Raw genomic sequence first — 24964 nt, 5'->3', positions numbered from 1 at the left:
TATGTCAAACCTGTTTATAATATATCAACAAGTAATTTAAAAAAATACTATATATTCAGGTTATCAGGACATAAAAATTGTCATTTTTCCCCCATATATATGCACATACATATACGATGAACATTGCAGTGCAGACATTAGTAATTCATTAATAACTGCTATGAATTAGTTTGCCTGTGTTCCATGGGTTACATGGCTTGCTCTTTTATATGGATCAGTTGTTTTTCCGAATCCTTTGAATGCATCACTCACTGCAGGCGTTGGAAGGCGTAGCGAGCTAGATAGAACTCACACAGTATTTCCCAGCAAGCTTTGCAAAATGTTATCAACTATTCCGTGACTATAATTGTTAAAAGTCGCTCTGTGTGTTCAACCCCCTCATAAATGCTAAATTCTCACCTGTGTTTTATTTATGCACCATGAATTTTTCTCCCGTTACCTAATGAAATCTCCATTTTTTTAAAATACAAAATTCACTATTATTGAAACTTTTCGGCTTTAAAAATGAGTCATGCCGGGCATCAATTAGTCTAAGAAAAAGGCAAAAATAGATAGTGCTCAGCTGATAGAACACACTAACAGGTGTCAGCTACACATTTAATGCACTTACGCAGTGCAGAAAATGTTTTGTATCGATTAGCCCCTCAGTTACTCAAGTCGGCGCGGACAGATAGTCTTTGTACGTACATTAAGGAAGGATACTGGCCGTGAGAATAATGGCGGCGGGGCCAGAGTTCAGAGGCTCTGGGTCACGAAGGTGAACTGGCGGCGTGGGTCAGTGGAGCGGCAGTCATCTAAAAGAATGTCGAGCGGGATAACAGCCGCACTATGACCGCGCACATAAAATACTAGCAACTAGCCCCGCGATGAAAAAGCATCCCATCCAGCAAAATACATGGCAGCGGATCTGGAAACATCAGTACAATTGTAGCATGGATTAAGCCTTGGAGAAAATCCATTAGCAGTGGCTGGCTACGCTCTGGAGCACAACCTGAACAAAAGAGTGTTTACTTTGAATGTCTATCGACATCTTTCATACGGGCTCCGATGTTTTTCAGGCACGCGGTGTATACGTAGCATTCAAAAATCAGGACATTGGAGCGCTTTTCTGAAGCAATCTTTAAATGGAGCAATTCTTCTTGATGGCTGTCAAGGCTCAAACTGCCAGTGAAGGCAAACAACGAGCTCTTTCATCGACCTGGCTTAATGGCTGAGTCACTCTCTTGCCCCGCCGTTACAATGGCATTCCTCGGCTTTACACAAAACATGAATTGATGTAGACAAAATGAAGTGAAACCGTTTCAGCGCCCACGTTGGCTCAACGACGAGGGGTCACCAAGGCCAAGAATGGCAGTTTGGTGCCCATGTCAAAGGAGTTTCTAGATCAGGGGAGTCAAACTCCGTTTGGTTCACGGGCCACATTACAGTAATCCCTCAAATATTGCGGCTTCACTACATCGCATTTTTTTTCCGGGGGAATTTTTTTTCAGTAATTATTTTTTGTTGTTGTAAGTTCAGAAAAATGTGTAAATCCACGCTGAAACTTGCAAGTGGAAGCCACTCCCGTCTTTCACTTGCTACTGGGACTCCCAAAAACTATTATTATTTTTAAAATAGGGGTGACCCTACTTTGCGGTCTACATTAACCGCAATAATCGAGGGATTACTGTAATGCCAACTAGGTCTCATGTGATATCAGAAAGAACAACCGGATTGGACGCCCTAGTGGGCCACTTCCAGCCCGCGAGCCGCACATTTGACACACTTGTTCTAGATCAAGGGTGTCAGACTCGGGTTGGTTCGCGGGCCGCTTTAACGTCAACTTGAGTTCACGTGGGGCGGACCATTTTAGATATAATATTTAGATTTTTTTTTTAATAAATGGATTAAAAGAACTGGATTAAAAGCCCTGAATATTCAGGTTTTTTATAGATCTAAAACAATGTTTATTTTAGCTTTTTTAATATATTTTTAGATTTTACAAAATGATTTTTGAACTAAAAACACAGAAAACAATTGATTAAAAAATTACAATTATTGATTTAAAAGGGGGAAATCAGGAAATTTAATATACATCTATACTCTTCATTTTAATTTGATCCTTAAACAGAAAGTCGGCACTCATGATTTACTTTCCCCGGCCACACAAAATGATGCGGTGGGCCAGATTTGGCCCCCGGGCCGCCACTTTGACACGTGTTGCAGATGTATAAATGGCAAAATGAGAAATGGATTCTTACTTGTTTGTCATTTCTTGGCTATATTTACACCGCAGGTCAAGTAGTTCTCTCTGTGAAGTATCCAAAGCTGTTTGGAGAAAATATAAAAAAATACATTAAATTGTAAAATGTCTATTGCTGTCAATGGGAGTCATTAAAAAGTTCTAATATGTTAGTGTAGTAGGCCAAAATGTTCAGATAAGAAGGCATAGGTTGAAGTCATTGTTTCTAGCAAGAAAAGATTTTTACTAAGAAAAGTAAACCAGAACTAAACCAGAAGAATCTGTAACATACCCAATCAAACATTTTTTATATCGATACAACTCCCAGTTTAGGTTGTTATATTCACCATGCAGGACAGTCCGCCCTAGCAAGTTTCTCATTATTCACAAAACAGACTTAATCAGTTCACATTGCAACGAGCCAAATATTAAACATAGCTAAATGATGACCTCTCAGAGAGCTGAAAATAAAATGATCATTATCCATGTCAAGACATTGACAAAGAATTTTGTGTGTCATTTCTGTTGTGCCTGTTAAGCATAATGACTCTACTTTCTATTTGAATGACTAGTTTTAATGAGTCCTTGCACACCTTTAAATAATTCAACTTGTGCACCATTAGTATTTCATAAGATGTTATCAAGTTAGGAGTAGATATCAATGTTTCAGATACTCACATGAATGCAAAATCTTGATTTTCTCCTCAGCCTCTGACAGTTTGTCAGCCAAACTAAGCCCAACATTTTCTTCCTCCCTAGGAAGAAACCATTTCAGTTTTACACCCTATCACTTTTGCTCATGTACACAACTTTATGCCTTGACAGGTAAAATGCTCGTCTCAGTGTAGCCGGCCCCAAAGCGTTCGCAGACAAATAGAGTTTAAGTGCTGTTCGAGCTTTTTACGAGAATCTTTGAAGAACCATCTCGGCCAATTTATTTGCGATTGGATTTAACATGCGATGCACTTTGATGTCTCTGCTAAAAGGGCCTCCTCTCCTCCTCCTCCCTGGGAATACCAGCATTAATACTAATATAAGATTTCCTAGGGCATCAGAAATACAACGTGCCATCTTTATAAAATCCCTGATGACATTTTGGTGGCGGGGTGGATTATTGATGTACAAGTTAACCCGCACCCTTGTCGCTCATTTTGGTCCTGGTAGATCTCCTGCGGAGAGCCCGGGGCTCCGGGAGTTGGCGTGCTGTTGGGGGTCATATCGGGGGCTGGAGAGCTCCGCTCGCGGGGGTCTCCAGCTTCTGCTGTGTCTGTGAAGCCGTTGTCTGTGGCTCCTTCCGAAGCAAGTACAGATATGAAGAAAATGGGAATTATTCACCCGTAATAGACATCAAAAATATTGTTGACGTGGCTTTAAAAGTTCTGCTGCGGTCATTTTTTTTTCACGGCGCTTTTCGAGCATTTCCACTTGGTGCATTGAATGTTTTAACTCAATTTTGTCTTTGTACAAAAATACAGTAATACCTCGTTTATCGCGGTTAGTAGTTCAACCGCAAAGCGGCGAGGTATTATTGTAAAGGAAAAATGCTTGGCCGGAAACATCGCAATTAGATTCTAAAATCCTTAAGTACATGTCAAAATGTGCATGCAGGAGGTCCGACCTGTCTTTTCGATGCGCTCCAAGTGTTTCTTCCGGTGCCCGCTGTTTGGAACTTCGGTCTGAAGCTCCTGCAGCCTCTCCTCCAGTGTGCGTGAAGCCTCCAGTACAGGCGCCGGATCTAAAAAAAAAAAAAATCACAAACTTTCTTTCTCCCTTCACAAAAAATAGTTTTTTCCAGCAAGGATCGAACGTTGAACTTTCCGCACTCTTTGAAAAACGTCCACGCCGGATGTAACGGTACGCGGTTGATTGGTCGCCGGTCTTTTGGTCGCCCGGAAGGTTATTGATAATTACCATTTAAATCGTTGCTCAAATTCCCTAAATACAAACTGTGAATTATTATTTAGTCATACTTAATGCCCTATTAATCATTAGGCTAAAGAAAAGTTCCAAATTTCCCGGACTTTTATTGTGTTTTGTTGGAGAACTTGTTAAGACCCTGACTGATGTAGCTTCTTAAAGGGACAACGCATGTACATACAAACTTTTATACACTCACACGTCGGCTCAGTGAAACTGCTCAGTGCCATTGTTGGCTTTTATTGATGCGTAGACCGTGTTGTTTTACCTTGTTTTGTCGCTGGTCTTTTGGTCGCCCGTTGTCGCGGTCCGGGCAACCAAACGACCGCACACGGAAAAACGTCCACGTGGGATGTAACGGCAGAGCCGCTAACCTCCGTCAACCACATTTCAGGAGTAACCTTGTCCCATTTCCGGAGTTTATCCGGAGCGAATGCCCTATTCATGCAAAAGCGCCGAAGTCGCACAAGATAAATCATTCATCCGAACTTGTAACTCGGATGATTCACAATGCACTCGTGTTACCGAATTCTACCAGATGGCGGAAGTTGTAGCCATGGTGTGAATTTCGAGGCATTTCAATTGGAAATTTGGTACTTTTCCGAAATAGTTGCTTCCCCAAAAAATAAAATGACAATTTTTGGGGATTTTCCAGAGTCCCGGAGTTTGCCTTGCATTTACGGGTAAACTCCTAAAATTCCGGAGTAGTTGGCGGCTCTGTAACGGCTGTCCACCTCTTTCTAATGCGTATTCTCAACCACTTATGAACGATACGAAAAAAAAGAAAAGATTATGGTGAAAACGGTGACAGTCTTTAGTGCCAAATATATACATACACCTAAACAAAGTGCAAAGGGTGTAAAAAGAAAGAAAGGGGGGTAAAAAAAGTGGATTCTTAGCACAACAGAGGAGCTATTTTGCAATGCATGCGCGGCAGCACTGGGCCCATGGGGCCAACTAGGAGGCTGCTTCTCAGCTAACAAGTCTCCTCTGTATCATTTGATCATTTAAATTATTATGCCAGGAATTCTCAGGAGGCAGCTCGGCACTCCACATCACAGAGCTGTTTTTAATCTTCGCCTTCCCTTTCTTCCCGTCCCGAAAAGTTCAACGGCTGAGAGAGAGTGAGCCGCTCTTGTTGTGTACCTGCCTGCCGAACACCAAAGGAGGTGACTTCTAGTGCCAAAGCGCGAAGAGGGAAGCTCATGGGAACGCCTTGACAAGAAGGGGGAGACGACAAGCACTTGAAAAACTCTAAAAGAGGAAAATGGCTTCTTTGCTCTACACAAACTTTTTCTCCCCCCGCCAAGCTTTCATGCGCGTCTACGTATGGACAATTTCGCCACTTTGCCGCTGACTCCCGGCGAAAATAAACAGCCTGAATTTGAATTTCTATGCCGCGCAATTCGTTGAAATCCTGCCCGGGTCTTTTCATCAGACAAACATTTTGCCCCGTTTAATTGATTGGGCTCTTTTTTTTTCCCAGGACCGTTTACAGTCTAACATTGTCTGCGTTCATTGTTGCGCCGACTGTAGAGATGTTGCATCAGTCACGAGGGACGTCACTATTAAAGGAAAGGCTCTTCTAAGACAAACAGGAAGAATTGTTATTCCATCCAAGCAAGCGCTGTCACAGAAACACTTTTTTAGCTCTTTTCCCATTCATCCTTTCAACTTTTGGCGTTCAAAGGACAGAGATGAAACTCACCCGGGGATTAGCAATCAGTGGCAGGAGAGTCAGTCCAATCAAAGTTGTGCATAAAAGTTAACCTTTTCAGCAAAAGTGGAAAATAAAGGCTTGCAATTTCCACCAGTTTTAGGTGAGTGCACAAATATTTATAATATTTTTTTTAAGTGAGGTCAAAAAATAGAAGCTACACAAGTACAAGTTACAACATTGTATATATATATATATATATATATATATATATATATATATATATATATATATATATATTTCAGCAACACACTTATTTATTTGTTTATATATTTTGTTATTTATTTCTTTATAGTTTTTGTTATTTATTTACTTATGTATTTTTGTTATTTATTTATTTATATATTTATTCATTTATTTATTTTGTTATTATTATTTTATTTATTTATATATTTATTCATTTATTTATTTTATTATTATTATTTTATTTATTTATTTATTTATTTGTTTATTCCTTTTTATGTCTACAATGTCTTTTCCTGTGTCTGTATTCTCACCCTCTTGCTACTGTGACAGTGAAATTTCCCGAATACAGTTATCTAATCTAATCTAATGTAAGTACACTAATAATAATAAATATTTCATTTGGTACTGCATTGACAGCATCCAAAAAGACAATTTTATTTTAGAATCCAGTTTAATTACGACAAATAGTATGTGTGCCCCTTTACACCTGAAAACAGCCATCTAGCGTTGTCAATGGCAGCCAGTGAGGTAATTGAGTTCCCTGTACGGGTAAAAACAATTTTTACAAATCACGACTCGTACATAAATCGGTGAAAGTAGCGACAAGTGGATTCTCTCGAAGGACAGAGAGCACTACACATATTGAGGGAGAGTCCAGAAAGTCAGCAGATAATTTTGCAAAATGAGCCTACTAATTGGTGGTATTTATGAGTAACAATATGGCTCTGAAGGTAAAAACCTTCACATTAAAACTACCTCACAGCTTGCATTTCCATTAATGAACCCCACCAAGCCCTTTAAAGTGTGATATACTCTTTAAAGGAGGATAAACAGTCTTTTTAACTCCACCCTTACCTTAGCTTAGTTTGTATAAATTTACACTAAACAAGCTTATCAAAGGGAAATAACTAGCACGGAATACTTGTCTTGAGTTATTTATCTTATTAGATTGTAATGTTAAACAATTTTGCCAATATATTATTATTATTTTTTATACTGGATTTGGGGTTTGGGGAATTAAATGAAACGATCTTGAAATATTTCAATGTAAGTGTAATTATTCTGTATTATTTCTATTTTTTCAATGAAAGTGAACAGGTGAATGAGCCAAAAACCTCAGAAAGTGGCCCAAAATATACAGAATGTGCACATTTATCAATAAAAAAGCATCAATAAATGAGAGGAGATGACAAATATAAAACAAGAGACTGCCAACTGCCAAGAAATGAAGAGGAAGGAACCAAAAATGAACCGAAACCTACTCAGAATTGCCCCAAAATCGACAGAAAGTTGCCTGTAAGCGTCCAAAAATAAACAGAAAGCCAAGTGAGAAATGCAAAAATATCAACAGAAAGTGACCTGAAATGCCCCCCAAATAATTCTACAAAAAAACCCTAAATCTACAGCATGAAAACATTCGTTAAATTGCATTCATTAGTCATTAACAATGAACCTTTCACAAAATTCTAATTTCATGAGATGTACCTGAGTGGATAAGCCCAAGGTCCACTAGACTAAAAAGTGTTTTGATCTTGACAAATTGATATCAAAGCCCAAACGTTGGCTTTGTTTGTGTCTAAACTCTAAAACATAGCAATGTAAATTATTGCAAGGGACCTTCAAGTCAACTGTGTCTGTATTTGTATTATTTCCACAGAGCTTCAAGCCTGTGTAGGTACTGACTTTTTTAATGATGTTTTTGCACAACTGCAGTGATGCAGAGTTTCATCATTTTGGCTGTGCAATAATGAGGATGCCTCGGTGTAGTGGTTGCTTCCCCGTGGTCACCCAGTTGCTTTTACTGGCCGATGGATGCGTCAGAAGAAAAACGCATTGCGACTTTTACGAAGGAGAAGCCCAAGTCAGTCAGGTGCTGGGAAATTTGGCAAAATGTGCGTGTTTAGATGGGCAAATGGAAGGGCTGCCCCGCAGGGGTTTCAAACTTATTTTTGTCGCGGGCCACGTCGCTGTTAGAGTTTCATTCGTATGTCAGCTAACTAGGCTACCAAAAATAATAGTCATCGGAATGGATCATTTCTACATAATTCCTCTTTTGGAGCCGCTTAATAGGAAATACTGATCTCTTGTATCATTATTTTTTTTAATTAATTCAAAAAATATATATATTTCTTGTCCTGCAATTGGCTGGCCAGCTCTTCAAATTCTGTCGATCTTTTCTTTTGACTAAAAAGGAATTGTTGTAAATATTATTATTTACATTTAAAACTTTCTCAGTTTTATTTCCAATTTTATTTAAAAATATTTTTCCATTAAAATGTGGGGGAAACCCTCATTTTAAATGTTTATTTCAACTTTTTTTTCTAAGAAAGACAAACTGCTAAATGAAAACATTAAACATTTCCTATTTTATCTCTAAAATGTTCATTTATAAATAATAATACATAATTTAATAAATATATTTTACTTACATCCAAACACTGTAGAAATCAGGAAATATTCTGTTTCATTTTCTATGTATATTTTTATATTTAAAAATGCTTTTGTATTTAAAAAAAAACCTGAAAATTTTAAATTAGATGTGATTTTTTTTACCTAAAAAGGTTTATTTCCTTTTAAATATTTTTTCCCCAAAACAGGCAAAAACATAACCATTATTTATATATCTATTACCTTCATATACATTTTTGCATAAAACAGGAAGTCGACACTTTCTCTCATCTCATTTTCTGAACCACTTCATCCTCATTTAGGGTCGCGGGGGTGCTGGAGCACCTCAGCTGACTACGGTGGACACAAAGGACAACCATGCACACTCACACCAAAATCTAGGGGCAATTTAGAGTGTCCAATCAGCCTACCCTGCATGTTTTTGGAATGTGGGAGGAAACCGGAGTACCCGGAGGAAACCCACGCAGGCCCGGGCGGAACATGCAAACGCCACACAGGTGGACGTGACCTGGATTTGAACCCAGGACCCCAGAGCTGTGACACCGACGCGCTAACCACTTGCTCTACCGGACCACCCTATCAACGCTTTCTCGGGCCGCAAAAAAAAGGACACGTCGGGCCGGACCTGGCCCTCGGGCTGCCGCTTTGACACCTGTGGGCTACGGTCTGGTATTGCAAGACAAGCAGGTGCGTGGGGCTGGTCCGTCTTTGCCATGTCAGCGATACGCCATCATTAGGTGGCGTGGGCACAGTGGGGTGCACCATTAAGTCTCTCTGGGCACTGTGTAATTACGCTCTGACATAATTAACCCACCAAGCCCATTAGCCAAGCAGTAGCTGGCTGGAGTGAGAAGGAGAAAAAAAAAGCTATAATTATTTGTTGTGCACATGTTAATGAGGCCAGCTGTGTTCTCATCACACGACACGAACAAATTAATTTACAAGCTCGAGGGTTTTCTCTTTTCATTCAAAACAGCCTTGTTTTTTTTCTTCTCAGAGTGGACTTCAAGGTCCGCAAACACGTTCCGCCGCCGCCGCCGCTGCAACAAACAGCAATCGTGCCGTAATCGTGCCGTCAAGGACCAAAAGTAGGTTGACGCCATTTGTAAGATGGCTTTTTAACCTTGGTGAATGCAAATGTTAAGCATTTACAATAATGGCCACCGGGAATTTAAAAAAAAACATGCAGTACGACGCCTTTTGTCTTGTATGTGCGCTAATTTTAAACGAGAAATAAAGTTACAACGCAAAGCCAACTTGACGGAAATGGAGACAAACACGGCCTTTGATTGGTATCGGCGCGGTGCGGCGTGAAGTCACCAGGAATTAGCGTCATCTAATCCTTTTGTCTGCACGTTTCGAAAGCGCGAAGCGGCATTCCGACACGCGCCGGTTCTCCCCCTCCGGTCCCTCGGAGGTGTCCAACTCCACAGGGAGCGGTTGAGGAAGGCCCGGCTCTTTTATGAACATAATGCATTATTAAGCACCTCAAACATCTCCTGGGCCTTTGTTTATTACTGCTCTTATTAATCACTTGTGCATAATCAGGTCCCACCCATCGAGCTTTCATTCCCCATCAGCTTTTATATGGCCTTATTTTCCAAGAGAGTGCCACAAACATTTACGGCGTTTCCTCTTTCTCTCGCTACTCAGCTGCACAATTACAATAAAGGCGGCTGGCCGTGCCTCCCAGCCTGTTCGCGTGGGTGGGGGTTGAACCACGGTCCTCCTACCGTCGTTCACGATGTATTTGAATGGCACGGAAACACTGAGGTCAGTGCTTTCTGATTTGAGGATTTTGTCGCTTTAGGGGGCGTTGGCTGTGAATGGGGAAGAGATTTTGCGGAATAAAACAGCACACAACAGAGCAGAGATGACTCAGGGTATACTAAGCGGACGCTACTACCCCCCATTTTAAAAAAATAATATATTTGGGTTATTCCATAATTTTCAGCCTTCATATTTCAAATAATCCAAATACAAAATATTATCATGCTTCTGAGTAACTGGAAAAACAATAATGATAAGTAATCCTTGAAAATTCATTAATTCATATTCTTTTCCGCTTATCTTCACAAGGCTCACGAGGGTGTTGGAGTCTATCCCAGCCAACAATGGGCAAACTGTTTTGTGTATAGAAAAGCTCACCTGGATCCTTTTTATTGACAGTAATATTTATTATTCACAAATGAACCGTCCTTATCATGTACCAAGCGCATCCGCCTCACAGTTCTGAGATCGAGGGTTCAATCCCCTGTGGGTTCCAACCTTTCTGCCCATGTGGGTTTTCTACAGTAGCACCAGTTTCCTCCAACATCCCAGAAAAATGTATGGGAGACTGGTTGAACACTAAATAGCTGCTCGGTATGAGCACGATTGGTTGTCTGTCTCCTTGGTCAGGATAGGCTCCAGCACCCTCGTGACCCTTGTGAAGATGGTGAGTCAACCGAGCTATTCAAGTCATATGGCGAAAAAACTTTCCCCTTTTTCATATCGCAACTCCAACAAAATTTGCAGTAGTTTTTTTCCAATCTTGTCCATCCCTAATTCGAAGCCCCCATTAACATCCTAATCCTCCTGAGGGTCCATGAAGGCCCGTAAAGTGAAATTCTACTCTTCCTCCGCTCAGTAGTTCCACCAGTCGCCACTAGCAAGCACTGTTGCCATTACATTTTCAAGCGGCGTCTGTGCGAACACACATACACGCATTTACACACTTATTGGGGAGTATTCAGAACAGAATCTTCACAAAGTCTGATGAGCTCCCCGCTCAGATGAAAGCATCTCTGTTCTAAAAGAGAGAGGGAGTGGGCTAGACCCTCAGGGAGGAGGCGGCGGCGGTGCGTCTATGCGTGTTTATGCGTATGTGTGTGGTGAGAGGCGGCGAGGAAGAGCAAACACCTGGAGCGTCGGTCTCTGGGCTACGCCCCTGGCGACAGGGCCTCGCTGATCTCACAGAGGCGGCAACAAACGCTGACGTTCAAACAACTCGCGCACATTCCAGGAGGGAAGCGCAGAATGAGACGGTGAGAAGCCGAGCTCGAAAAAGACGTGGGAAAAGTTGAGACGCCTCTCTGGGAAGCCGTGAACTCCGGCTGAAGCTGCCATCACTTTTTATCCGACGCCGGGTGATCATGCCGTGTTTATCGGGGCTGATCAAAACGCTGCGGAGGTGATATAAACATTGTTTGGGAAACACTGTTAACAGGCGGCTTTCAAGCCTCGCGCCGGGTTAGCGTGCGCAACATGACAAGATGTCACGGGTATATCAAAATAGAGCACGCTAATGAAACGCTCCGGTGGATTGACGGCTCCGCTTTGTGGGCCTTTTTGAAAGAGACAACAAAAAAACACCGTTTAATAACTTTTTTTGCCAATAAGTTTTGACTTCAAAAGTTGAATGCCATTGCCTTGAAATGTTAGCAGGCCATGTTTTGGACACAAATCCATTAAAAAAAGGTGACGGAAAATTGTTAATAAAAAAACTAGGACCTAATTAGTCTTCTTTGCTACCTCCACCTCGCCGGCTAAAAAAAATCTCCAAACCAAAGATAAGATCAAACCTAGAATGAGCAGGGGATTTTTGCACTGAACTAGCATGCTATTTATCGGCTTTCTGCTATTCAGTTGTTAGCGTTCCGTCATTCAATTGAAACACAATCTTCCATTCTGGTTGTGATGTCACAACCAGAATTTCCCGAAAACATGCAAACTCCACATGGGAAGGTCGGAACCCAACGGGAATTGGCCCAGGATCTCAGAATGTGCCAAGTACTTGTCCAACGTGCCACAAAAAAGACTTTTTCACAATAAATAAATAACTACTGGCACAAGATGGGCATCCTGTAGCCTCAAAATCAGGTAAATCGAACTCTGTTGTTAAAAAAGAATGTGATCGGGACCACCTGACTATATTCAACGTATAGTTGAAGCCTATCATTTTCCCGCTTGTACCAAATAAGGGCATGAGATGGGTAATGAAAGCAAACAAAGCGAATAACTGATGTGACCAGATGTTAATGATAGCCGCATGCAACAGGTCACATATCGAACGGATGTTGTGCCCCACCTCCACGTTGTTCATTAACTGGAGCAAAAAAACACTCTAGGGGAGAGACACTGTCAAATAAAATAACAAGAAAAGGGGGGAAAACATCCAGCGATGAATAGTAATAACTGCATTAAGATTAACGAGCGGGTGCAGAAAAGAATGATTGGGGCTGTCAAAGGATCCCAAACACGCGGACGTAAGAAAAGGGGGTCGGCTTGCGTTGTTTTCGAAAAGCAGAGGGGAGCGAAGTGGGGCCGTAGCCAAATGACCGCCCCCGCATTCCACCCGCAGCCATCCGTTCTCAAATCGGAAGGGAGTCGTGACCTTGGGTACCTGCCGCAAGATATACAATGACAACCTGGCACAGAGTAAACTGCGCACTTTGAAAACAGGAAATCTTTGGACAAACCAGCCCATCTGGCTTCTGGTTGGCTACCGTATTTTGCTGTTTAATATACACCCCCATTTAATATACCCGGGATATTAAACGGCAGGGGTATATTAAATGGCGCACAAACGGGAAGCTACGATGCACTACGCACTCTTTATGCCGTGACGGGGTGCATCAACGTTTTGCAGACTAAAACTACTTACTGCTCAGGTTAAAACTACTTACTGCTGAATAAAGTCTGACTTGGAATTTTAATGAACTTAAGTATCTATAATTATGCCCCTAAGAACACCATACAAATCTTGCCAAAAAAGCTGAGTTGCCGTTTAATATACCCGGGTATATTAAATGGCGGACAAACGAGAGGCTCCAAAAAGCAAAAATCATTTAATATACCCAGGTATATTAAACAGCAAAATATGGTAGCTAGTGGGATGTCACAACATTTAGCATCATGTTTTGTTTTTACCCTTAAAATTGTTCCTCCTGTTTAGTAATAAACCACCGATTTTTGACAAACACTTAAAAAAAGTGCTAAAATTACCAAAATACAAGTTTTTTTAGATCATGACGCCGACTTTAAAAAATACGGTACCGTTGGCCTCACCTTTCATGTTATTATTGTTACTTCTAATCTCAAGGTTAACCAAGTTTACGCCTATTTTTGGTAAAATATTCTAAATTCAGGTACTTTGACAGGCATAATTCTATAGCGTTCAATGGATGAAGGCATTTTGAGGGGAAAAAAACTAAACATTAAGTTAAGCAAATGGCTTAGGAAGGACATTTGTAAAGTGTCTTTGGATGGAGAGAAAGAGCTTGTAGGAAACTTCAAGGCAAAAAGGAGACCTTTAAAAAAGTCAGCTGCAGACTTTTATGTATTCTGCATTCGTTGCATTAGTCAACGGCTTTTTCTACTCCTCCCAAAAGCATTTCTCTGATCTAAAATCGGATCGGGTCAAACTTTATTACAATCTCCTGCAATAGTGTCAGGCGAGGAAAAGCGACAAGAGGAAAAACACTTCTCTCGCTCTGTAGCGAAAATCAGGCTGGTTTCCCACGTGAAAACCGACTTCAACGGGGATTTTAATTGGCTCTTTACAATCAACAGCCAGAAGCTCCTGGAGGAGCCACGTTGAGCAGTCTCGAGGACCGAGCCCGGGTTTTGAAGTGGCCTCACGCGGAGTTCTGGATACCACTCCGATCACGCACTTTTAAAAAATAGATACAAACCACGGGGCGCGAGGCTTTATGAATTTCAATGCGGAAAAGCAATATTTTTGGATGTGTCCATGAGATGATGTGTCTCCTTGTAAACGTAATGGACAGTAGGAATGGGACTCGTCATACGATTTGCAATACAAGACGATATTTATCGATAAATTAGTCTGGAAATCATTACATGGCATTCAATTAACTAATAATAATAACCCGAAAATATGCTATTTTCAGCATTCTGCTGTGGACTGAAGTAATAGATGTCCAATCCATTTGAAAAGGGAAGGTGGCAGCGAATGAACCCATTTTAAACGGATTGGAAGGTCTTAGCCGCCAAGTTAAATTTAGCGCCATTCAGGCCATTTTCTGTTTATTTTTTGGTCACTTTCTGTTGATTTTTAGGGTATGTACAGGTCACTTCTTATTTATGTTGTGTTATGTATGTAAATAGACTCAAAATCAACTGTATATGCCCTCAAACCTGGAAAGACTGACTTTGAATCCTCTCATAAACACTGGAAAATTTTGCTAGCAACCTGTTAATTTTATTTTATTTTAAACAGTCACACCTGTTTAAAAGAATATATTGATTTTTGGTGGGATAATTTGGATATATTGTCACATTCCTAGTGGAGTGCCGGCCACATTTGGAATAACAGATGAGAAATTAATTGATGTACACAGAAGAAGAACTTATTTGCAGAATGGAAAGACGTGCGTGCGCGGCTACTTTTTGTGCTGGTATTGTTGGAGAAGATAAACATCTCCAGTTTTAGAGGGAAACACACCTGGGGCTTCAATAAGCTGTTTGTAGATTCCTAGGAATGCAGACTCAGCCTCTTTACTCCGCTTGTTCAGAGCGACCACCTGCAGGGACAAAAAAAAATGCCATTAAGGTAAGTACTCGAGTACTACATTCACAAAGCATCATTAATCGGCATTTGAGGTCTTGAAACACTTTGCAAAGAAATGAAAGGCAAAGTTACGGGATGCACATACATGACTTTTCAAGTCACCTTTAACGGATTCACTGCAAAAAGAATTATACTCCAAAAAATGAAAAAAATATCAGCTCAGGAACACTCGAATGTGTGTGATTGGTTTAATCAGTTTGGTTTAATGCAAGTACCTGTTCAATGCTATTGGCGCCAATAGATGACCAATTCAATAGAACTGGGGAGGCTGGTAATGAATGATTAATGTTAAAATGCTAATGTGTTAAAGGCACAGAAAAAAACATTTATGTAAACAACCCTGCAGAAAGTATCTAATAAAATAAATCCAGGATTTCCAGTGTCTGACCTAAATGGGGCATAAATGTGATCAATGCTGCTATCGTTTTTACCAATCACACGAGATTTTCGTCATACGCAGCTGGGTATGATGACAATTAGGCTTTTGTCGAGTCAATGATAATGACAATGTCCAATGTCCGATTATTATTATTATTATTATTAGTAGTATCTCAGATTGCCCGCCTTTCCATGTGATGTCCGTTCTACCCATTGTGCCGTGCACCGAGTTCGAGCCTAAAATAATATATGTACGTGGGTATAACTGATGTCACAAAATGGCAGCGGTAGCAAGCGGACTTGAACGGGTTAAACATGATTTTCTCCATGAACGGAGGTCTAAGATAAATGCGATTGGCATATTTAAATGGTTTGAGCGACCATTTTCCACATGAAGGTCATTGATGCTAGGTGTCTGTCCCTTTCAATGTCCGTCTAGCGCAGCGAACGACTTGAGCGAAGGTGCCATTTGGCCCACCGACTGTCGACCGAGGCCTCGCTCGGGAGTGACACGGTCCCCGGCAGCACCTGCTATCCTCAGTGGGTGACGCCAAGCAATTAACAATTCATTAGGAGGGACAAAGAAAGTGAATTAGCTGCCACCTGGCTCTTCGGACAGAGCACCTGCCCCAGTGGATATCTGGGTTACATTCGTCCTACCACCCGCGTGGACCTCAACCCGTGAGTGAAGGGCGAAACGTGCTTCTCAACACCGTCAATTTAAATGATGATCGTCCATAAAGTATTTGCCATTTGACTACTGATTACAGCCCGTCTGAAAATCATTAGGGTCAAGTTTGGCGAGGTCACAAATAAGATGTGTCAGGGTAAATACGGCGTCTTTGATTTACTGGAAATGACGGCTCTAGCCATTTCCCCGGGGAAGCATGACAACAAAACGATGTTTAAAGAAATATCATCCAACCGACTGTTCTTCATCACGGCCACTAGAAGCCGCTCTGAGGAGTTGATGGAAAATGTAAAAGGCCAGCGCCCAATCAATACAGATGCAATAGTCTAGGTCTCAGGCAGCTCCCTGCTACATTGTGTTGTTGTTTCATTCTGCTTTACTTCAAATTAAAACTCCCCCACCTACCGCTCCCTTCCAGAAAAAAAGATGTTGGTGTTTTTCTTGTGTCTAGAGCCCACAAAAGGTGTTCAAATCCGATTACGCCTGCCATTAGTAATCAACTACTTGACAACTATTCGCTTTGTCAAAAATTTGCTTGTGATTGATTCGTCGTCTATGTCAGAATTGTCCATATATTCTCTTTTTTAAGCATCTTAACTCATTGACTGACTGAAAGAAGAACCAGATCCTCATGGTTTCTCAAAGAATTACTTTCTTTTGGGGATGTTAGGTAAAAGTTCCCAACATGTAGCTGTCTCTAAACTCATCGCCGATCCTCCCCACGTCAGGGACATGCTTGCTTGAAGAATAAACATCATGACAGCGACATTCCCGAATGCATTTAAAAAAAAAAAGCACAAGAACATGTGAAGGCAACAACTAGACCCCAGGCCCTCCATCATCCTTTAACAAGAGAACACAGAGATTACCCCAGCAATCACACCATTAACCTGCCTAGAGAAGCAAGCAGGCACATCAATCACACGCACACACACACATAAGCACCCGCTAAGCGTATGGATACCCCACCCTTGCCATCATCAAAGCGCCCCGGGAGGCGGTGCGTAAAATACGGGTTGATCGGGGAGTCCTGGCCGTTTCTCCGATAATCCTCCGCCTGCCAAACGTGTGGTGCTCCCAAAACCAGAAGTCTCCTACTGGCAGATTACTAAAAGCACATATGTTTGTTGTGAGCAGAGGCGAAGCTTCAGGACCTCCAATGTTGGCAAAGCTCGTCTGCTATTTTGGCGATGTGATACGCCGCTCAGATGCCGGTAGAGGCTCAGAGCACATTCTTTGTTTTTCCACCTGTTTTGTGATAAAGGATAGGGCCACCGCGGGAATGGGCTTGGCTACATTGCGGGTTTACAAGCGAGAGTGAAGCCTGGGGTAGCAGAATGAGAAAGAGAGAGAGCGACAGAGCCAAAGGAAACCTGTTAGCACGCCCCCATAACTCTTCACACGGCTACCAAGTGGACCACGTTGCTGCCTCTGGGAGACAACTGCTAGGAAATAGTAGCGACCTTTGAGAATATCACCCTTAAATTGAGTTTCCGTGCGTCCATCTTTGTCATTGTGTGCACCTCAGCGAAAAGAAGGTGAGAATTACTAGATTTTCTGGACTATAAATTGCACTTTTTCATAGTTTGGGTGGAACTGCGATTTATACTTTTCCCCCACACAGATAGCAACGAGAAACCTACTTGACTTCCAGAATCGGTTGGAGTTGTTCAAAATTGCTACTTAAGATGAAGACTGACGGAAGTCAGAGCACTCGGAGAAAACCCACGCAGGCCCGTTGAGAAACCGAGCGGGGATGGAACTCTATATCAAAACGGTGAGACTGACTTCTAGCGAATGTATGACTGAATTTGTTTGTTTTTGTTCTGTTATGAAATAAACCCCCCTCAAAATTGGGACTCAGATTTTGTTTTTTCTTCTTGTTTTTTGGCTGGTGCGATTTACACAGGGTGACCCAAAAAAACAGCCCCCAAATTTGGATAGGCATCATATCTTGATTTTTCTTCTCGGAACAAAAAGAGACTGTGCTGTATTTTTTTCATCATACATCTTATTAAAAATAAACTAGTTTTAGCTACAGTCTCCTTATATTCTGAGGGGGGGGGAAAATGATGTGGATCCAAATCCAGGGCCTGTTTCATGTGGGTCACCCTGAAATCAGGTGCAACCTAGAGTCCGAAAAATACAATTTGAACATCTGCTTTGTAAAGATCTGAGAAAACCACAACGCAATCATACAGTCATCAATTACAATCATCCCAAATGATGATTATGCAATTATCATTTTAAATCATCTCCCTCTGCCTTACCACTTTGCCACCCCGGTGATTTGCTTGCGCGAGGCTGAAGGCAATTATTCCGCGACTACGACCGGAGCCTTGTCAGGACCAAACTTTTCCTGTCGTGCAGAACGCAAGCTTGGAACATATTTAGCCACAGTGAAAAGAATAGGGCTTTGGCTCTGGCTGTCCATTTCGCTGCATGTGTGTGTACACTGGCACGCGAACACACTACACGCCTCAAGGTGAAAGCGCCTGGTGTTATGGACGAAGGGGGACCGCAATTGTACAGTTCCCTATTCCCTGAGGTCTTGAAATTACCTGTCATCTTCCCCATGATGCAAAGGTCAGTGCACAATCATGGGGAGTCCATCCTACTGTGGAGCTTAAAGAGTGCCGGACCAACCCGCAGGCTGACAGGATGTCACAACAAGCCCTGTCGCACTCTGTGCTTATTAGGCAAAAACTGGATGAAGTGTACTACGAGCCCTTGTCAAAACATCTTAGCGAGAGTCAACTGGATCATTGCACTTGCGCAATGTATGCTTTAGTTTGTATAAGCGGAGAGGCTTTCGAATGGAATTGCTTCTTGTAGACGATGTATCGCGCATTCTGGTGTTTGCGGTTCAATCGGGCGCTTCTTTTTGACGGTGGGTTTAGAAGTGATGGATGTGTTGGTGTGAATGGAGAAGAAAGCTAGTGGTAAACGCTACTGCAACATACAGTCGTCTAGACGGGGAGGGACTAAGCGCACATACTTGAACCTGGTCGAATACACAATCCACAAACTGAGATTTAATCACGGTGACGTGCATCTCAGAGCAGCAGTAGCAACGTGGCGCTAGCTGTGCCCGTCTCGGGGTGCAAAGTGAGATGAGCAGTCAGCACACTGACATACATCTCGTCACCGCGTCAATTCGGATCAGCGCTGCCTGTCAATCAAAGCTCTGCTCTCACAAATGCCGGATGCCACTTCCACTCACTCACGTGAGAACGGCCCCTCAAACCAATGGTTGCTACTCGTAGATTGAACGATAGTCATCCACTCCAGCGCAAATGCACAAGGCAAAACCACGGCTTCTTTCTTAATGACCCCGACGCTCCTCTGTTGATTTCAGCGGAATATTGTCGAGGAGTCGTGAGGAATGCCAGAGAACCGAAAAGGTCATCTTTTCGCGGAGACGGCAATTAAAGATGATATCGCAGTAGGCAGGTCTAAACTTTGGCACCTATGATCTGAATGCCCCGCAATAGAGTAGCTTGAGAACAATTTCCAGGTTTTAGTCAAAGCCCTGACTAGTGAGATTTTACTATCATTCCAATTAGCATCGGGGAATTTAGTAAAAATGATATGGAACTTAATATGCTTTTTTTCAGGACTCTTGTCTCTATTTCTATCTCATCAAGCAAGGGAGGTTTCTGGGTAACAATTTTTCAAATGGAAAGACTGCTGATGTGGTGTGATACGCCCACCAAAGTCACAGCAAAGTCACTAGCTGAGACAAGACAAACGGGAGTCAAAATCTTTGCAGTCTTTTCTGACTGTCTTTTGAGTCAAAAGTTGTGATTTTTTTAGTGCAGGCTTTCAAGTGCTTGCTTGATGCAGCAAATGACCTATACCTTGAGGAAAGTGTGTCTTTCATACATATCCCTCCAGGCAGTGTGTAAAGGAATAAGGCTAGCTGAAACTGAGGTAAACACAGAAGCTGATGAGCCGAAACAGAGCATACTGACTGACAAGTACAGAAGTGAGAACCTCAGCACTAGATGTTAGTACTAGGAATATGTCATTCATTAGAATTGGTGGTACAGAGTTGTAATTTTTTCCATACTAGTTGAATAAATTAATCTTTTCAAAGAGTATTCAAAATTCATTCAAGATTTACACGGATCCACAACTATTGAAATAATGCAATAAAAAACATTTTTGTAACTTAGCCTCTGCATCTTTGAAAATTATGATGTCATCAAAGACAAGGATTCAAGGACTCAATTGAAATCGGTAGTTGAGACTCAATGACTTTATCATGTGATGAGTCGGAACACGAAATTGAAAGTCGGTCAGAGGAGGGAGTACATTCCGAACAACGTGATTCCGGGAAGATTTTACTATACAAGTTCACACTGGTGTCATAATACTGATTCATAACCACTTTAGGGTGTACTTCTACATGTGCCTCCATTAACTTTGGGTCATAGGTGCCTACAGAATGGTAAATATCTCACAATTCCACCTTTCAACTCTCCAAGCAAGCATAGCTAGTGGAAAACGATTCATTTCTCCTCAGAAAATATGACAACCGCTATTTTTTACCGGTGTCCTTTTGGCGATGCCGGGCCAACAACGCTGGCAAAAGCTTCGTTGTTCCGCTTGGAATGACGTTGCTAATAACTCTTAACTCAACCTACAGCAGATGGGGTGTCACAGATAACCGTGCCAGTGCGACTCCAAACCCTCCAGAAAGATTGAACCCTGGCAAGCGTAGATCCATATCTGACCTACAGACATGTGTTGACATGGCTTCTCGAGTTCTTCCCCGTACTAGTCAAGGTGAGACAGCGTGATACAAGAAAGGGAGAAAAAGGGGGCAGCACAATGATGGATAACGCTCTCCATCCTCCTTTCCTTGAGCTCACTTGCACGAGGCTGGTGACTTTCCAGTGAAGCAATTATCATTGTGGAATGCATAATAGCCTAATTAATTACAGGTGTCAGGACTGCCTTTGTTCCACGGAGGAAGAACATCACTCTGAAGACGCGCACGTGAAACGGAACAGCGCCGACGAACGATTCTTTAACCGTAAATGGAACGTAGCGTCTGCCAAACCATCGGCATTTTACGTCATAACCAGGTCAATAATTTGCTTGATAAACGCGTTCTTGTCAAATGCCGTACTTGGAGTTAAGCCTCCTTTTGTGTCAAGCGTCTTGGCAGGAGCATCAACTACTTTCGTTTACGTTGCCTTTCTGACAAAAGCGGGATATCATTCGTCCTGTCAGATTTGCCGATTTTCATTCGTCGTGAAGCAGGGGAGTCGGGAACAATTGCCAAGGAAAAAGGTTGTTTTTTTTAAAAGAAACTGCAAAGGAGGCGAGTGAATGATGGCCTAACCGGGGAGGAGAGACAGCAGATATTTCTGTTATTCTCCCACTCAGGAAAAGACAAGCATGCATTGTGGAGTACCCAGTACAACATTATATTAGGAGTGTACGTGTGTACTATTCAGTGTGTCGAGTGCCGAGGTGGGGGCGGGGGTCATGGCGGTAGGCTGATAATCCCTCGGCGCCTCCGGGCAGTGGGGGCCTGTTGTAGAGTACATTGAGTCTAATAAGAACGGGCGCCAAAGTCGTGTGCAGCTCTGCCTGCTCCGACTGCGAGGAGTGTTTTACATAATTAATGACTGTTGATGTTTCCCAGGTAGTCGCCCGGCAAATTTACTACAGACTCGGCTGCCACCGTCGAGGCCTCAGCGGAGAATGAGCGACGCAGGAACAGACATCTTACATTAAAAACATGAATAAAGCAATTTTGTAGTGTCCTGAGACGCTACTATGAGAGGGGATTCAGGGCCGATGATTTCACACGCGTTGGAAAAATGCTCAGAAAGAGCTTTTTAGTGTCTCCGAGTCTACAGAGACTATGCTCTTGATAAGTGTTATAACAGATTCTTGAATGTTAAGTGTGTTCTTCGAAACGGAATCAAGGGTTTTTGTCAGTGGCGCTCAAAGTGCGCTATGAGTAGCAACAGAAATAGTTATGTTCCAATCCGATACTCAGTAATGGTATTGTGATCGGTATGGCTATTTTTGGCCTATTGGACAGAACCGGGTTCGGTCACAAGACCATCCGGTAATCACGTGTGTTTTCTGACCAACGTGCTTTTTAGCTATTGTAAATTAAACCACCAGGCAAACATTGTATTTTCTCGCATATAAGCCCCCTTTAAGTTTAAGCCGCACCCTTAAAATTGCCTAAAAATCGTTGAATTTTATGATTTCTCTTTTATAAGACGCTCCCTGATTGACAATTTTCACCTCCATATTCATGGTTTTAATAGGGAGTGCAAATGTGTTAAGAAAAATCATCGTACATGGTATCTCTGAGATACTGTATGAATCAAAAGGATCGTCTGCTGAAATGCAGATTCCGAAAGGGTGTTGCCTGAGACAAATTAAAAAAGGAAGTCTTGTGAACAGTAGAACCATGAAGTTGGTCCATAGCGGTCTAGTTTTGTTATACCATCCCTAATCACCAAGTGTCTGGATGCAATAATAGCATGAGATACAGATTTTGCAGGTATCAAGGCTGATATTTTAATGATCGACCGCAAGACCTTCGATCAGCCTTAAAACTATTGGGATGTTCTGACATGGTAAACGCTACGAACAAATGTATCAAGGCTACTCGCGTCTTGCCAGTCAGAGCACGTTTTACCACGGTAAGATGGCGGTGCCCTGAGTGAGCAATGGCAGACACAAGTAAGTGAGTTTTTTCATATTTTATGCAAGATACGGTTTATTTTTTCTTGAATTTCATTCGTAGATGTCAAAATACATTTTGTTGAGCGTTTTATCTGTTTATCTTTTCTCTATTTTGAAATAAATTACCGTATCGGCCGGATTGTGTTGCGTTATGGCGTTCCGTCTTTGTCACCTTGCAGTTTCATGCAAGTCAAGTCTAATTTGTGCGCATATAAGCCGTATTCTTGATTAAATTATCATTTTTTTGTTACAAATACAGCAGGAAAGTACGGTATATGTCGCACTCCACTAAAATTTTAACTCATTGCCTGCCATTGATGGCAGAAAACGTCTTGTTCATTTTGACTTGGTGGTCTAGTAATAATTATTCGCTGGACAGCTAAATATTTCAGGTGGCGCTTGCTGTAAAATGCAGAAGAACCATTGGTCTACGTGCTTTCAAAATAAAAGCTGACGGCTCCGTATGAATATTCTCATCTGAATGAATCAAGATGTCGATTTTAATGAGTGAACTCGGTGGGCTAGTTTGGAATGTTCGGGAGAGCTGACAGTCTAGTTAGACTTTGGGGCCGAGAGTATTGCTGGGAGGCAGTCCATATTTATACTAGAGCGTGTTAAATTAAACATTTAAACAGAGCAGCAAGGGAAGGCTATTTTTTACTGCTCTTAGCCCACTACTCATTATTAATTTGTAATAACCTTTAAGGCTTTTTGATGTCATGTATATTTTACAGAACGATATCGCTCCCAGTCAAACTCAGAGCAGAATTGTCAATGACAGGTCTCGGATGCTAGTAAAATTATCCATTAGTTGAGAAACAGGTGAGAGAAAGGGACCGTTTCTAGAGTTTGCATGTTCTCCCTGTGTCTGCGTGGGTTTTCTCCAGGTACTCTGGGGTCCTCCCACATCCCAAAAATATCTATGCTAGGCTGGTTCAACTTTTTAAATTGTCCCTATAGGAAAAGTGGTGTCGAAAATGAACGAATGAAATAGTTCTGACCGTATTTTGCTGTTTAATATACCCCCCATTTAATATACCCGGGTATATTAAAAGGCAGGGGTATATTAAAAGGCAGGAGTATATTAAATGGCGCACAAACGGGAAGGTACGATCCACTACGCACTCTTTATGCTGTGACGGGGTGCATCAACGTTTTGCAGACTTCAACTACTTACCTGATCAGGTTAAAACTACTTACTGCTGAATAAAGTCTGACTTGGAATATTAATGAACTTAAGTATCTATAATGATGCCCCCATGAACACCATACAAATCTTGCCAAAAAAGCAGAGTTGCCGTTTAATATACCCGTGTATATGAAATGGTAGGGGTATATTAAATGGCGCACAAACGGGAGGCTCAAAAAAGCAAAATTCATTTAATATACCCGGTATATTAAACGGCAAAATACGGTAGTTGGAAGGTAGCAATCTTGATGTTGTCCATAAGCCTTTAACCCTCTCACTGCAACTGCCTCAAAATTTGAACGAGGAGGTTAACTTAGTGACTCCATCCATTTTTTAGGTTGAAAAGCACTGCATTATATATTTACGATTAACATTTCAGTTCAAATGAATTGGGGACATCCCATACTGGAAGGCCTTATTCCTCTCTTAGAGGGCTAGCCAAGGCCCATGTTGATATCCAGTCTGATGGGAGGCCCTCCATGCCCGCTGGATGCCAGCCTAAAGCTCATGTACACTGGTGCCAACACACCACAAGAGCTGTAAAACAAACGAGCTCTGTTTGGTTAATGTCCACTGATTGACCCCCGCTGCCAGGCATTAGCTGACATGATGACAAGTCTTTGTGATCACTCTAAAATATGACAGATGTGGGGGGGTCATTTCAATTGCAGTAAGGGGTTAATAGATTCTGTTGGGACAATACGCAGGACTCTTCTTCCAATGTCAGAAGCTTTTACAAATCTAGGGACCACCACTACTTCTCTTGAAAGAGTTACTTAAATAGTCAAATGCAAATGAGATATTATTTCTCCAAAATCCATCCTGTCATCATCTCAAATCTTACGTTTTCGTAACAAAACAACTTTTAAGCGAGCTTTATATACACGTATATAGGACCCGACTTCAATGTCGACTGACAGTTACGTAACCCACCATATGCACGGAGTGTAGGACAATTC

At 41.8% G+C, this 24964-nt stretch overlaps 1 protein-coding gene across 1 annotated transcript in view; it reads right to left on the bottom strand.

The window, feature by feature from the left end:
* The window catches only part of cux2b (cut-like homeobox 2b), a 91041-nt gene that overhangs the window by 14260 nt on the left and 51817 nt on the right, over window positions 1–24964 (bottom strand). The window contains exons 4-8 of the mRNA XM_077600756.1: window positions 14899–14977; window positions 3840–3956; window positions 3359–3512; window positions 2900–2976; window positions 2241–2307 (exon numbers count right to left, since the gene is read on the bottom strand). Coding sequence (XP_077456882.1) covers window positions 2241–2307; window positions 2900–2976; window positions 3359–3512; window positions 3840–3956; window positions 14899–14977 — 494 coding nt within the window. The remainder of the gene's footprint in view (window positions 1–2240; window positions 2308–2899; window positions 2977–3358; window positions 3513–3839; window positions 3957–14898; window positions 14978–24964) is intronic.

Source organism: Stigmatopora argus, chromosome 5 (genome assembly GCF_051989625.1).
Source record: "Stigmatopora argus isolate UIUO_Sarg chromosome 5, RoL_Sarg_1.0, whole genome shotgun sequence".
In the NCBI taxonomy this organism is placed as follows: domain Eukaryota; kingdom Metazoa; phylum Chordata; class Actinopteri; order Syngnathiformes; family Syngnathidae; genus Stigmatopora; species Stigmatopora argus.
Note: the sequence above shows the minus strand (reverse complement) of the source record. Positions and strands in the feature narration are given on the sequence as shown.